The sequence below is a fragment of the Hippoglossus stenolepis genome, chromosome 1, assembly GCF_022539355.2.
Source record: "Hippoglossus stenolepis isolate QCI-W04-F060 chromosome 1, HSTE1.2, whole genome shotgun sequence".
In the NCBI taxonomy this organism is placed as follows: Eukaryota; Metazoa; Chordata; class Actinopteri; order Pleuronectiformes; family Pleuronectidae; genus Hippoglossus; species Hippoglossus stenolepis.
Genome location: NC_061483.1, coordinates 25,603,923 through 25,617,283, shown reverse-complemented (window position 1 = coordinate 25,617,283; position 13,361 = coordinate 25,603,923). Strand labels below are relative to the sequence as shown.

The window sequence follows — 13,361 nt, the reverse complement described above, 5'->3', positions numbered from 1 at the left end:
TTTATTTCAGCAATTTATCATCGCTGCCTGCGCACTATCTGCCTCAATAAAAATTTTCATCATACCACACCAGCACACCAATATAATTCCTGTCTTTGTTGAACAAAAACTCGAATTTGTCTGAGCACATGTAAAAGAGGGAACCTATAGGCGGTATAGTGGCATTATGATCTAAGAAGTCATTTGTTGACTTAATTAGCACACACAAAGGAAATGTAATGGCCTGGTAGGAGGAGGGAGTCGGACCCCATTTTCTTGTTTGTTATGAATATTTTAGCGATCATTGTGTTTATGAAATGAGTTTGCTCTTTCACCACCGGGGAGAACATTGCGATGCCGACCCGCTTGTAATTTACACATCATTACCGCTGTCAGATCTGTCCATCATGTGAACCTTTTGCTTGCTTTGAACAGTAGCTGCACTTCCTGCGCCTCGTGGCATATAGAGCTGAGGTGATACGAGACTATTTCAAGCAGGCCTCCTTATTGTGCTATTTTCAGAGGTAGAAGCAGGGCAGGTCCTCTGAGAACACGCCACAATGCTGATTCGGAGTGGTCCTGCCTCCGTACACTCCAGGTAGCACAGTTGAGGGAAAGCCCTGCTTATACTGACACTGTGGTTTTGCATTTGGGGCATTTAGCTTACCCTGTCATAGTGAGAACTCGCGGGACCCTGTGATATTACAGAACATTCTTTCTTATCCAGCCCGCGTAGGAGGCAATTCACACTAGACCCCATACCAGTGCTACACAAGTGTCCTCTCACTATGGGCCCTCATCAGAGGCAGATGGGTCTGTGAATCCCTCAGAATGCCCGTTATTGGGTTGTGAGATTCATTCTTCAAACTCGTTTGTACAAGTTCTCTGCTTTTGTCATCTAACCAGCTGTTCAGTTCAGCTTAACTAGTTTGGCATTAAACTTCTCTTCTTCTTGTTGCAACGGCATTTTCTCAATCTTTCATATGAACATTAGATGTAACATTAGATATGCAAATGATACTTACATCCCGTGGAAACATTAAAAATGTCTTCAGCTTTTTACTGAAGTATTGGAATTCTAGGTGAACACATTCAAATGTTTGCAACATTGACTAGTTTGAAGTATGCAACGCTAACTTTGGCACTTCTTTAATGTCAAACATTCACCAATCAATCTATCTTTTATAATATGTAATATATATATATATATATATATATATCAATTTTTAAAAATGCTTTATTTTGAAAAACTAGTTTAAATATAAATATAAATATATAAGTGTGTTTCTAGATACTCGGAGTAAATAAAATAACAAAAGAAATATCAACGTATATAACTAAAACATAATTGATTAAAACAGTAGTAGAAAAAAATTACAAAACAAATTATTCAATTAATGAACAATTATAATACAGTAGTAACAACAGTAACTAATTTACTTTGTTACCTTTATACTTGTAGCCTTAATCTAATACTTGTATAAAAGAAAAGAAAAGATTGGAGTATTTTCTCTGCCATTTTCTGCAGGGACACTGACACTCAGGATACTATGAGGTTTCAACAATTTGACAGACTACATGACATGCAGCAAACCCAAATAACTAGCACAGATCCGTCTTTACCAAATCACCACTACATCTCCCAGAGCTCGATTTGCTCTGATGTGCAATCCTATTTGTTCTTAGGCAACCATTTTAGATGTGTACAAATGGTGTCTTTGTTGTTCTACATGAAAAGCAGGGCAGGGTGATGCCCGTGTTTCCTGGTGAATGCTGATGAGGAGCGAGGGTTTATGTCTATTCCATTTGGTGTGTTTAGTTAAGAGGTGTCAGTTAGAGTGGCGTGGCGGCACAGACGTGGGCCGAGGCGTTATGCAAGAAAGAAGCCATGTGGAATCAGGCCTCGCAAATAGGAAATGAGTCACTCTATCATGGGCAGAGTCTGCGACGTGGCCCTGACATCATTACTCTCCTCACTGTGGCTACATGCTCGCCCGGACCATATTAGCTTGGTAGGTGCCAATCATTTAATCACGCCAAATGAACCGTGCTCACCGGGTGGCTATTGCCTTTAATTATTAGAATAATTCACAATGCAGTATCAGTGATGAGTGCCCACACATGCTGCTGAACCACACTGATATTATGTAAATGGAGGGAAGATCAAACCAGCTGAAATAATTTCCGTTTTATGCGACAAAAGGAGAGCATGGCCCTATGCCATGATGCTGTTGCAACACCGTGTTATCTCAGTCACTCTAGGCGCTGTTTTTTGTAAGTGTATTTTTTAACAATGAAAGAGTAAAATTTTTAAAGCCGTAACATCGGTGACAGTGACCTGCAATGAATATAAAATGAGTTCAAGCTTTTTTAAGCCTGCAATTACAATGTATGGCCTTGGAAGCTTAAAACATGATGTTTGACCGATTGATTTCAAAAGTCAAAGTCTATTATTTGAACACAATAGCTCTAAATGCTACTTGATTATTTATAAAGATGAAATGAAAACAACAGGGGGAGAGGCGTCCATAGAATATATTACAATTAAGAAAATGTATTTGTACAGAACAAGCATGCCCAAAAGGTAATGCGTCAAAAGTGATAAAAAGCACCAGTGCCCTTCTGAAATCCCAATTAAACAACATGTAGTTTCATCAAAGCTGTGTGATGAACCAAGATAGGAATTAAATGCTACATTTCCTGCGTGTAACTGCTCCTACACACATAATTAATTAGGTGTAAAACATGTTAAAGTAGCTGAATAAACGACTGAGCTTCTTCCACATGAAGGCAGGGCTTCTCTTTTCACCCCGAACAAGCACTGACTGTGTAGTTCACTCATTATGTGGCCTGTTTAGTAGCATTCTGTGGTTTTTAGGGGCTGATGCTTGCAGGTTTTATCCACAGATAAATCTGACGTGGGGACAAAAGTCAACCTTTATGATAAGACAGTTGTTAAAAAAAGAGAAAAAAGGAGTTTCTCTCAGTAAACGTATTTCAAGTCTGTTTTCCTCTTATCGGACACCCCTTATCAAGCTTAGTACATTGTAACTGCAAAACAGTGGCTTTGTTTTGCAGGTTGCTTGTGCAGATATTTCACACTCCCTGCAATATCTTAATATCAGTAACAATAGCAATATTATCAGTAAAATCTCAATAATCTCAAGTCTTTTGTGGCTCCTGTGAAAAGGCCCCAACAACACATTGAAGCTGTACAATAGATGTCTGCCGCGTACTGCCTCTGGATGAGACACAGATAATCGGCTCTGCCTCTTTGTCTGTGTGCCCTTTAGCCAAAGGACCAGAGCTGCTGCAGTGTGCTGCACAGCCCAGCCAATCACGAGCCTGAGAACCGCAGCAGGGTGAAGGGGGCGGCTAAATGCTAAATCTTCCGCTGTGGCTTCCAGGGTGATATTATTGGAGATTATTTGAAGCAGAGTTAGCAGCAGTCACCCGGACTGGCGTCTTCGAGGAAGCTCATTCTGTCTGGTCCACAAAAAGAGAGCAGCATATTCGTATTCGTTAGGAGCTGAAGTGATCGGCCTGAGGCAATGTGCATCCCGAATCCCTTTATTCTGTTAGCGCTTCTTTAATCCCAGCTCTCTGGGAAGCAGGGCCGACGCGAAGTCAAACATTTACGCCTCTCACTGCAAAATGGATTTTTCCTTGAATATGGATGAAATATGAATAGATAAAACCTGTAATCGTCTGATGTGACTGCCAGTGAATTAGGATGAATTAAACATAAAATTTCCAAGGGCTCTGTGAGCAGGTAAATTACTTGATTTTAACCTTCATTTCATTAGGCTCCGATTGCACTCAGGGAAAACTCTTACTGAAATGACATGACATTTACAATCATTCTTCAAAAACATCAAAGACTGACTTGCGAGAGGAAAAGAGTATGAAAATGTTAAACGTGGTAGAAAAGACTGGAGGCAGCAGTGGCCTGTACATTAAAGAGGTCTCCAGCTTAAAAGCCACACTGCTGGGCAGAATACATGTGTGCAAAATGAAGAGGAGACCTTCACTGATTAACTGATTTATTTTTTATAGTATAAATGCAGTGTTGAGAGGGAAGATGTTGACCAACTCTAAAAAAAATTATGTCCGGACATTTGTTCTGCAGCTGCTATAGCACTTTGGCCCAAGAAAAATGTCCCCATGGGGACAATAGAATATATTTGATTAAAATAAAAGTACAAAAAATACAGAATACAAGACAGCTCGGCTTTAAGGTGAACTCAGGTATCAGCAATCATCGTGGCATGAAGTCAGTGTGGTTTCATGCATGTGCAGTTAGGTTTGCTCATATAGTAAGCAGCATGTTTGTTTTGGGAAATCTTTAAATCCAGAATTCGCAAGTTTATTAAACTTGCAAAGAAACTGAACGTGCAGTAACTACATCATTCCAAATACCCTAGACAAAAAGCAGTAGTTATCCACGTGACTGCATGAAGTGACTGCAACAGTCCCATTCACTTAGAAATTATATGATTATCCAGAAAATTTGTGAAGTAAATGTGCAGGGCTAAAAATTACAGATGCAAAACTCATTTCTTTCACATTATGACTGCAGCAAAGTTTTAATCAGCTTTAATAAGTGGGGCTTACAACCTGAAGTGGAAACTGGATTTCAATGTATCTTTGAATGAGTAGAATATATGTCCTTCTAATTTTGGATATGCTGGTTATTGAGTGTTTGAGTCACATAAGCTAAGTTAAATATAAAATAAGAAACTGGGGCATCGCCAGCATAAACAAATAAAAGCCAGGTTAAAAAAAAACAGTGAGGAAGATGGACAGCTCACAAAGTAAACTCAATACAAAATACATTTCCAGTGAACTAATTCCACCATTGTTTTTCTTTGCCTACCTCTGATTGATGGTATGATACTCAAAATGCCCTCATGTTTTCTCACATCAAAAGCTGACCTATAAACTAAAGGCAGCATGATTTGAAGTGAAATTTCTGGAGGAAGTGTTGAATTTCACTCAGGTTAGATCAACATCAGTCTGGGAACTGGCTCTGACATGACTCATGCTCTACTGAGTGATTAGTGCTGCGAAAATGGATGTTATACTTTATTTAGTAAGACAAAAAGTAAAGATGGAGTTTAAAGATGGTAAATTAGAATTAAAGGTCTCCCTCCTGTATAATCCTGTCCCAAATAAAAGGTCAGTAAAGGCCCTGGCCTCAATTTGAGAATTTATCTGAATTCTGTAATTTAAAGCTACAAAATATTCTGTTTCTGATATGACATTGCTTAAGCAGTCAAAACAAAAAGAGACATGGATTGAATGGAGAAAAATAATGAAACCAAAAAGTAATTTACCCACCAGAACGGAACACAACCACCAGTGCACCACTTAACACTCCTCAGCTAAAGCATGGCCAAATAGTCCCAAGTACAACAAAGAATTTTCTTGAACCTGCCTGTTACTTTTCCTTTGGGACAATAGAGCCCTAATGCACCTTGGAGCAAGGCATTTGACCCATAATTAAACTACGAGGTTAGTCAGATTTGTTGTTACACTTGACAGCTCCTATGTGAAAGTGTGTATATATTTATATAAACCAGTATAGCAAACAAAAAGCAGCTCTCAAAGCACCTATCTTCAAAAAATATCCCCAAAGTGTCGGAAGAGTCCATACAGCAACATTAGAATGTGAAGAAAAAAAAAACAATTGTTGAGCTGCTGCTCACATTGTCCTTTTTTGCGACCTGGAGCCTTCCCTGACCTGACTCTGGTGCCCCTGCTCCCCTACATGATTGCAGTGCAGGTGGTGTTGTCGATAAGCCAAAGTCAGGTCTGGCTCCTCAGACAAATTATGCGGTAGAGGTTTAAAGGGGGGGGGGGGAACACTCAGGCAGTGAGAGAGCCTGCTGGGACACTAACTGGCCAAGTGGCTGCAACCTTACAGAAAAGCTATCATGGGACAAACAGTGATTTATTTATTCACAGCATGATACAGCATGACAATGATGGCGGCTGTCCAGCAGCAACCAGGAGTGTGGCGAAGCAATGATACACACTTTGTACGGCTTGGTAAAAGCAACTGTTTGCAAATTCAGCCGGATCAGGGGGAAAATGCTTCTGTTGTAATAGCTCTTGCTGAAGAGAAGAGCATTACATTTGACATTGGTTGAGTCAACTCTTCGTTTTTTCTGCATTTATTTCCCCTGATTGATTTACACCATTTTATCTTGAAACTCTTATCTCTCTAACTCCTGCTGTACAGTAAACAGTATGCATCATTTCATGTTACTGACAAGGGACGAGCAACAGTGCAGCAGGCACCAACCACTTTATGTTCATTGCTTTGTCACCTCATTCAGTCCAATGCCTATGAATAGATATCCGACTGTCAATCAGCTGCTTCAAGACACTGGAAGCCAATCTAATAAGATGACAGCTGGATAATCTCTATTCTGCATGATAACAATGATGAGAGTACTGGCCACACTGTTGGATTGGAGTTATATTGTCACTTTTCTTAGTTCATGTGAAAGGCCATCTTTATTAACTGCGGTTTATACAAAGGGGACTGATGCCAGGTTCAAGTGCATTGCAATGGTTAGGTCTAAAAGAGATGAAACCATGGATGACCTTTTATAAATCTACAGAGGAAAGGAATGACCTGATCTTGGTCAGCTGTCTCATTTGGCCAAAGCAACACGGGAGCACTTGGTTCTGTTCCTCTTGATGAGAAGAGAGATAATGTTAATGCTGCTAGTATCGGGGCCATGGAGATAATTATAATGACTTATGTTTAATTTGAACAAGGCAGAACATAGTAAAAGAGACATTAGTGGCATTCGGCACATAGTGGATGCACCAGTCGTGAACAGGCACTTTAATTCAAAGTAACTCACATTATAATCTTATCATAGCGAATGAAATACTCGTCAGTAATTGTTACATCTGATAAATATGCCATTCACTCCCTTCCTTACATATTTGTCTTGTGTTTTTGAGTCTTTGAAGGTGAGAAAAATAAACCTACCCTATATTTTAAATATTATATAAAGTGCTCACTCCATCTATACAGTTTCTTAATGAAGATAATTTTGGAGTTTGACGAACATGCTTTGACAATATAGGTACAGGAACAATCCCTGTCTGGTGGAGGGTTTAGCAAGCAGTCAGTTGACAAATATTCAAGGATATACAGTGGATCCTCAATTTCATTTTCTATTATTAAATATGCATTAACATGTGGATATGCTGGATTGTCATATAAGTGATGTGACAGGCAGGAAGAAAAAATAACCCCTCTTTTCTGCTGAATTACCATAAATCCTGGCCTCACAGGAAACACAACCTACAGTCACACAGATCAGTGGAACAGTGGTAGAGAGAAAAAAAAGCCAAATAAGGCAATTTATTAAGCACACAGGATTTGAAAGGCTAAAATAATTCCTGACAACAGTATAAGGAGAGGAAGCAGCACATTCAAGCTGAGATCAAAGCACACAAGCAACAATGCAGAATATAGCTTATCGTTGCTTGTGATCCGCGTCTCCTCAGCCAAAGCACCTGTGTGTACATTTCCCAGAAAAACAGCCTCCGGTGGTGATCATTACCTCTCCTCTGGAGTAGTGGGGTGGATCGTTAGCCAGCTTCAAGGAAACATCATGCTGTTAGCTCTCTCCATCTGGGGTCACAGCGCTGTTTGCTTTTGTTCTTTTCTAAGTCTAATCTGCTCTCCTTCACACATTTATCAACTTCCATCTGTCAGTTTGCTATATTTTCTTTTGTTGTCTTATTGCTCGTTTAGATGGTAAAACTTTAAAATCGCCACTGCGATGTTCAGACCTGGCACGTGGTTAACACACAGGGATGCAGCTTTCTTATCCTGCTTTTTCCAGCTTATTGTCAGTATCTATATACAGCAGCACGTTGGAACCTATGAGCTCTGCCCAGAGCAACATGGGGTAATGTATGGAGGTTGAGGTTTTTATTAACAATTACCATAATTACAGTACAAATGGAAAAAAAGCCTAGGCTGCCCTGCTCTGCCGAGCTTTGATCCCTTGTGCTTTGACTTTCTTAGCGCTAAATTAAATTCTTCTCATAGGCATTCAGGGAGCTATCTGTCTGTGGAGAGAGCTCCTCTTGTATTTTTAGAAATCATAATATATCATGGGATATGTTTTCCTAATGGGAAATTAAGACATGTGACATTGAGTTGGCAGTTCTTAGTTAGTATGATGTCTGTTTTATTATACTACTTTTACCAGTAACAGATTTTACAGATTTATAGGAGATTCATCATTTAATCATTGGACCTTCATTGGACCTAAAATCGTATTGGTGTGTTTTTCAGGTTTGTGAAAAATGAACTCTGGAACTAATTATAGGTAAAACAGAGACTAAGAAATGCTTCATTTGAAAAAAGCATGCAAAATATAGTTCAACAGTCAACCAAAAATTATTGTTTAAATTTTAACCATACACATTGCCTATATAATTATGATATATATTTATATACAGTATATATATATATATATATATATATATATACTGTATATAAATATTGTTAGATTCTGAATAAATGCCGTATTCAGTATTGGTATGTAAGTTAAAATGTATTCCATCATTGCATCTTCATAAATTAATTGCTACCAATCATGAATAAAATGAATAGGGTTGTAATTAAAGAAAAAATAAGTTGGATGATAATGGATGGTGTGTCTGTTAGCTTGATGAATAAGTGGTCACATAATGAATGCGGCTCTAACAACAGTATCAGAACCAGGAAGCACCTGATAAGAAGTGAGATCTACCTGCGGGAATCTATTCTCATTACTTCGTACAGCATGGTGGACGTAGCCCATACATTATTCATGCTTTCTGCAATATCTTATTGACCTCTGTCAAGGACATTTGGACAGGCATTCATCTTGACAAAATTGGTCAATCACAGCCTCCAAATTGGACATATGCAAAATGCAGAGGTGGCACGCCATGTTGAATAATGTGATTGTGTGGTGCACACTAGTGTAAGGATAAAATGTATGCATAGAGGAGCCTAATGATACCAGTCTGCTGCTAATACAGCTGCGGACTGATAGCCTGGACACTGCTTTGACCTTCGACCTCCTCACATTTGAATGCCACGATGCAGACATTCATTTCTTTCCCTCTTGTCTGTTGACTTGAATAAAATATGATGACACATATCTGTGGAGACTGTCATACAGTAATGTGAGCAGTCACTGTCATTAGATTGAAGATTTTCATCACTGACATTGTTAATTATATTATGATTGTGAAGACTGTTTTGGGTTGAGAGTGTTATCAGTTTGTTGCTTTTCCTGCAGCAGATGTTTCCTCCGGTTCTGCTGCTAATGAAGAAGATTAAGTGTGTGCACAGCTTTGACGAAGCAGCTGGCTGAAGTTCATTTTACATCCAAAGATTGTAGCATTAAATCTTTTCCTGTGAATATATCACTCTTTCCTGATGCTCCTGTCATTAAGTTTGATTTGAATCATTCAAGGATGATTAACCATAAAATGGCATGTATTCAGAATTTCCGATGGGGTATATATTTGGTTTTAGGAGATCGATCAACAATTGTTTTTGATGAAGAAAGAACTGGATAAAATATGTGTGGCCATGTATCTTACACCGTAAACAAGACATGCACCTCCCTAAAAATGTAACCACACTTTGCGGTGATGAAAGCTGCTGTGATTGGTCGACCTGGTTGCATGTCTAGTCCAGTGTTTCTCATTGAAACGACAAGCAACTGACCCTCGTGCTTCAGTCAACTCCAACCTGATCTACTTAGCTTCAGCCTCCGCTGTTTGAAGTACACATACAGTGGCATATAACCTTACTTGCAACTAGTGTTTGGTGGTGTATTGAATAGCGACAAAGACATACAAGTGCACAGCTGTAAATGCTCTTCACGTTGTTGGCCTCTTGTGAAGGCTAAGGTGTAGACTCTACCTGCCTACACAGATTGTATAAACCAGGCTTTTACCTAAAACTAACTGACATTATTCTTTGTTTTGGTTATGTAGCAGTATCCTTGTTGTTTTTAGTTGCATGTATTATATTTGAAAGTCAAAGATGATGCAATCAAAAGCTGATGTCTGTCATATTGGGCAGAAACATGACCAAAATGGTGGGGGGGTTTTCTTTACAAAAATTCACAGCAATGGCAGAGATCTGAACTTCTGAAGACTTTTTGTCACAGTGAATTTCTGAAGTGAACTCCAAGTCATCAATAACACATCCGATTATAGGCCGGGTAATACAACTGAATCAGTGAAAAAGTTATACAAATCCTGCAGCTGTGCTTATGTTTAGCCCGATTTTCTACTGGCCTTTGATGAAAATGCTGAAAGGCAAAATCCTCTACTGGCAATTGGAAAGGAGTCAATCACTATTTTCTTTTAGTGGGTTTACCTGCTTTTAAAAAACCTGTGTAGGCCTATAGCCGATAATTTGAGTGTAAAAGAAGTATTGTAGAGAAAATGACAGTATGCTGCCTCAGTCATCAGTCATCATGGTTGTTGCGTTCGGTAGACTGCTCTTTCTTTTACTGATATTGTTGTTGTTTTTTATGCTTTTGTTGTTTATGTAGCTGAGGACATAAACAGACGTATCGTTTTGCTGTAGTTACGTCACTGCCTGTGCTGTATGTGTGTGTTCTCCAGATAATGGTTCGGTGCCCCTTTGCAGCTTGTATCCTAAGGTGACTGGACAGTCTGCTTGTTGTTGCTTTTGTTGTTGACTCTTTGACTCTGTCTTTTGTTTTTAAAGGCGTCTGGATGGTGTGGTGTTCGACTGCGGTTGTGATATCCGCTGGATCCAGCTGTGGCAGCAGAGAGGAGAGGCCGGGCTCCACACGCAGCAGCTGTACTGCAGGAACGGAGCCTCAAAGATGCGACTGCACAGCATGTACATCCACAACTGTGGTAAGGGAGGGAGGGGGGTTGATCTGCTTTTAAAGGGAGGAAAAGAAGCGAAAACAACAGGGTGTGGGGCGGGTGAGGAGACGGGGAAAAAGTGAAAGGTGAAGCAGGTGGGGTAAGAAGACGGGAAACGCAGGAGGGAGAAGGGAGGGTTAAAGGTGAAGTAGAAAAAGAGAAGAGAAGGGGGATGAGTTGAGGCGGGAAGAGGAGGAGGTGTGACAGAGGGTTCAGAGGGTGAATCTGGTTTGAGAAGCTGTGTGTTGATTCCGACAGAGGCTGTAGACTCTGCAATATTATCTCCTGTTGGTGACTCATCCCTGTGACATTTAATGTGTGTTTGTCTGTGCGTGTGTGTCTGTGTGTTTGCAGACTTGCCAGAGATCAGTGTGAGCCACAGCAGTGTGCTGGTGATGGAGGGCGACAATGTGACGGTGAGCTGCAATGGATCTGGATCTCCGCTGCCTGAAGTGGACTGGACTGTCAGCGGCCTGAACTCCATCAACACACACCTGGTCAGAATCTCACACACACAAACACCTGGTCGCTCAGAGATTCTCAGAACTTAACCTTGCCATAACATCTTAAAAAAACTAGAATAACAATCAGTAGAGTGCAGACCTCCACTAAAGCCCAACAGTCCCCTTAAATTCAATCAAGCTGCACCAAACTGCAGACACTTATAGATATTAGGCCCCTAAATATGCTTCATTTATTCCATCAAGATCTCTGTATTATTCCCTGGGAAATCAATGAAAAAAAAAAAAGTCCTTTCTCACAGTGTAAAAGAAAGTGAAAATTCCTGGATTTGCCCCATGGTCCAGCTCCATGTCCAATCATATGTTCCATGGAAATCCTTCCCACATACAAACAAATAAATACACAGAGAGGGGTGAAAACATAACCTCCTTGGTGGAGGTGACAGCAACAAAGGACCCTGCTACTTTGGTAAATCCACATCAGATTATTGTAGTTAAATGCCTTTTTTCTCAAGGTTGTTATTAGTCAGGAACTTATATTTCAGTTAATTGGACCATTTAAATTTACTGTAGTTGTGAATGTGAGTGTATTTTGTCTGTATATTGGCTCTATATTGTTGGTGATCTGGATAATAAATATTATCACATTTGTCTGAAAATGTGTTCAGATCACAGTTTCACTTTACTGCTGATTGCACTAATTGTGAATTTAGTCCGACTTTAACCTGCGCTGAGGCTGGTTTGGACCCTGTGCCTTTTTTCCAAAAGCTTTAATGTGTTTAAAAAACCCAAACTTTGGTCTGGAAATCAACAATCAAGCTGTATAAGTTATTCACATGCTGAGAACAACTTGGCTGTATAGATGACCATGGTGACCTACCACTGTTCAAACTACATCAGTCTATGTGTGAGTGAGAGGCAAGGGTTGCACCCACAGTGAGCTTGCTAACCCTCTAATCTCCCCCCCAGAGTCAGGCCCCAGGGACGTCACAGCAATAACAACAGCAGAGATAAACAGCGCTGAGAGGAGAACAGCAGTTTCTGAAATTGCCATGTGGCTGTATTTGTCATCGGTGTCTTTAATGCTCGCTGTGACTATAGAGATGAAAGTTACCTCAGCCTCGGGCTCGATGTTTTGCGGTAGACAGATATTGTAGCTCATGGGGATGACTAAGAGTGTTGGGGAACCTGGCCAGCTAAAGGCAAAGAGGGAAATGTAAGGCTTCCTGAAGGTGTAAAGGTGTAAATTTGTGATAAAACTTATCAATTATCTCTCTTTACATGCTTGGTCATTAGTAGAAAGACCAGACTAAATCTTTGAAGTAATTCATTCCAATTGAGGGTGTGTACTCCCTCACTGTATTCTGTATTCTAACCAATAAATAATTCACTAAAGTTTTAATTAAGTAATTAAAGATTTAAACCCTGCAATACAAGTGTATGTGCTGCACAGTATATCATCGGCATACCCAAACATCTCTCTGTGTCTGCTCATCCTCTGTCCACAGTCCAATGTGTACTGGCCCAACATCCACTCCATCAACCTGACTCTGTTCAACATCAGCCGAGATGACAACAACTTCCAGCTGACCTGCATCGCAGAGAACGTGGTGGGGATGACCAACTCCTCCATCCAGCTCAACGTACAGTGTGAGTTGGATTTTTCCTGTGATCAAATCTTTGAGGAAAGTTGTGTTCATTCACTTGAGAAGTGAGGGGAGGACTATGTTCAGGCCTTTAGTGGACATAGTAACTCACAGCCAGAGACGAACATTTTAATCCTAGAGGCTTTTCTTGATCCCTGCTTTCTTCCACCTTGTGCACTCTTTTCCTTAAAGTTATAAATTATGAAAAAAACTCTGCTTTCACATTCAGAGTTCGTGTTATGTGAGGGTGAGTATGTTCACATAAAACATTTGCTTATTCACACTGATTTGTTTAGTAAATCTTAATTGCAAAGCTATTTATGTTTAT

General features: G+C 39.9%; 1 protein-coding gene across 6 annotated transcripts in view; it reads left to right on the top strand.

Moving 5' to 3' along the window:
• ntrk3b (neurotrophic tyrosine kinase, receptor, type 3b) overlaps positions 1-13,361 on the top strand; it is a 167,810-nt gene that overhangs the window by 68,424 nt on the left and 86,025 nt on the right. For all 6 annotated transcript variants that reach the window (XM_035164590.2, XM_035164573.2, XM_035164564.2 and 3 more), the window contains exons 5-7: positions 10,760-10,914; positions 11,281-11,423; positions 12,896-13,037. In XM_035164590.2, coding sequence (XP_035020481.1) covers positions 10,760-10,914; positions 11,281-11,423; positions 12,896-13,037 — 440 coding nt within the window. The remainder of the gene's footprint in view (positions 1-10,759; positions 10,915-11,280; positions 11,424-12,895; positions 13,038-13,361) is intronic.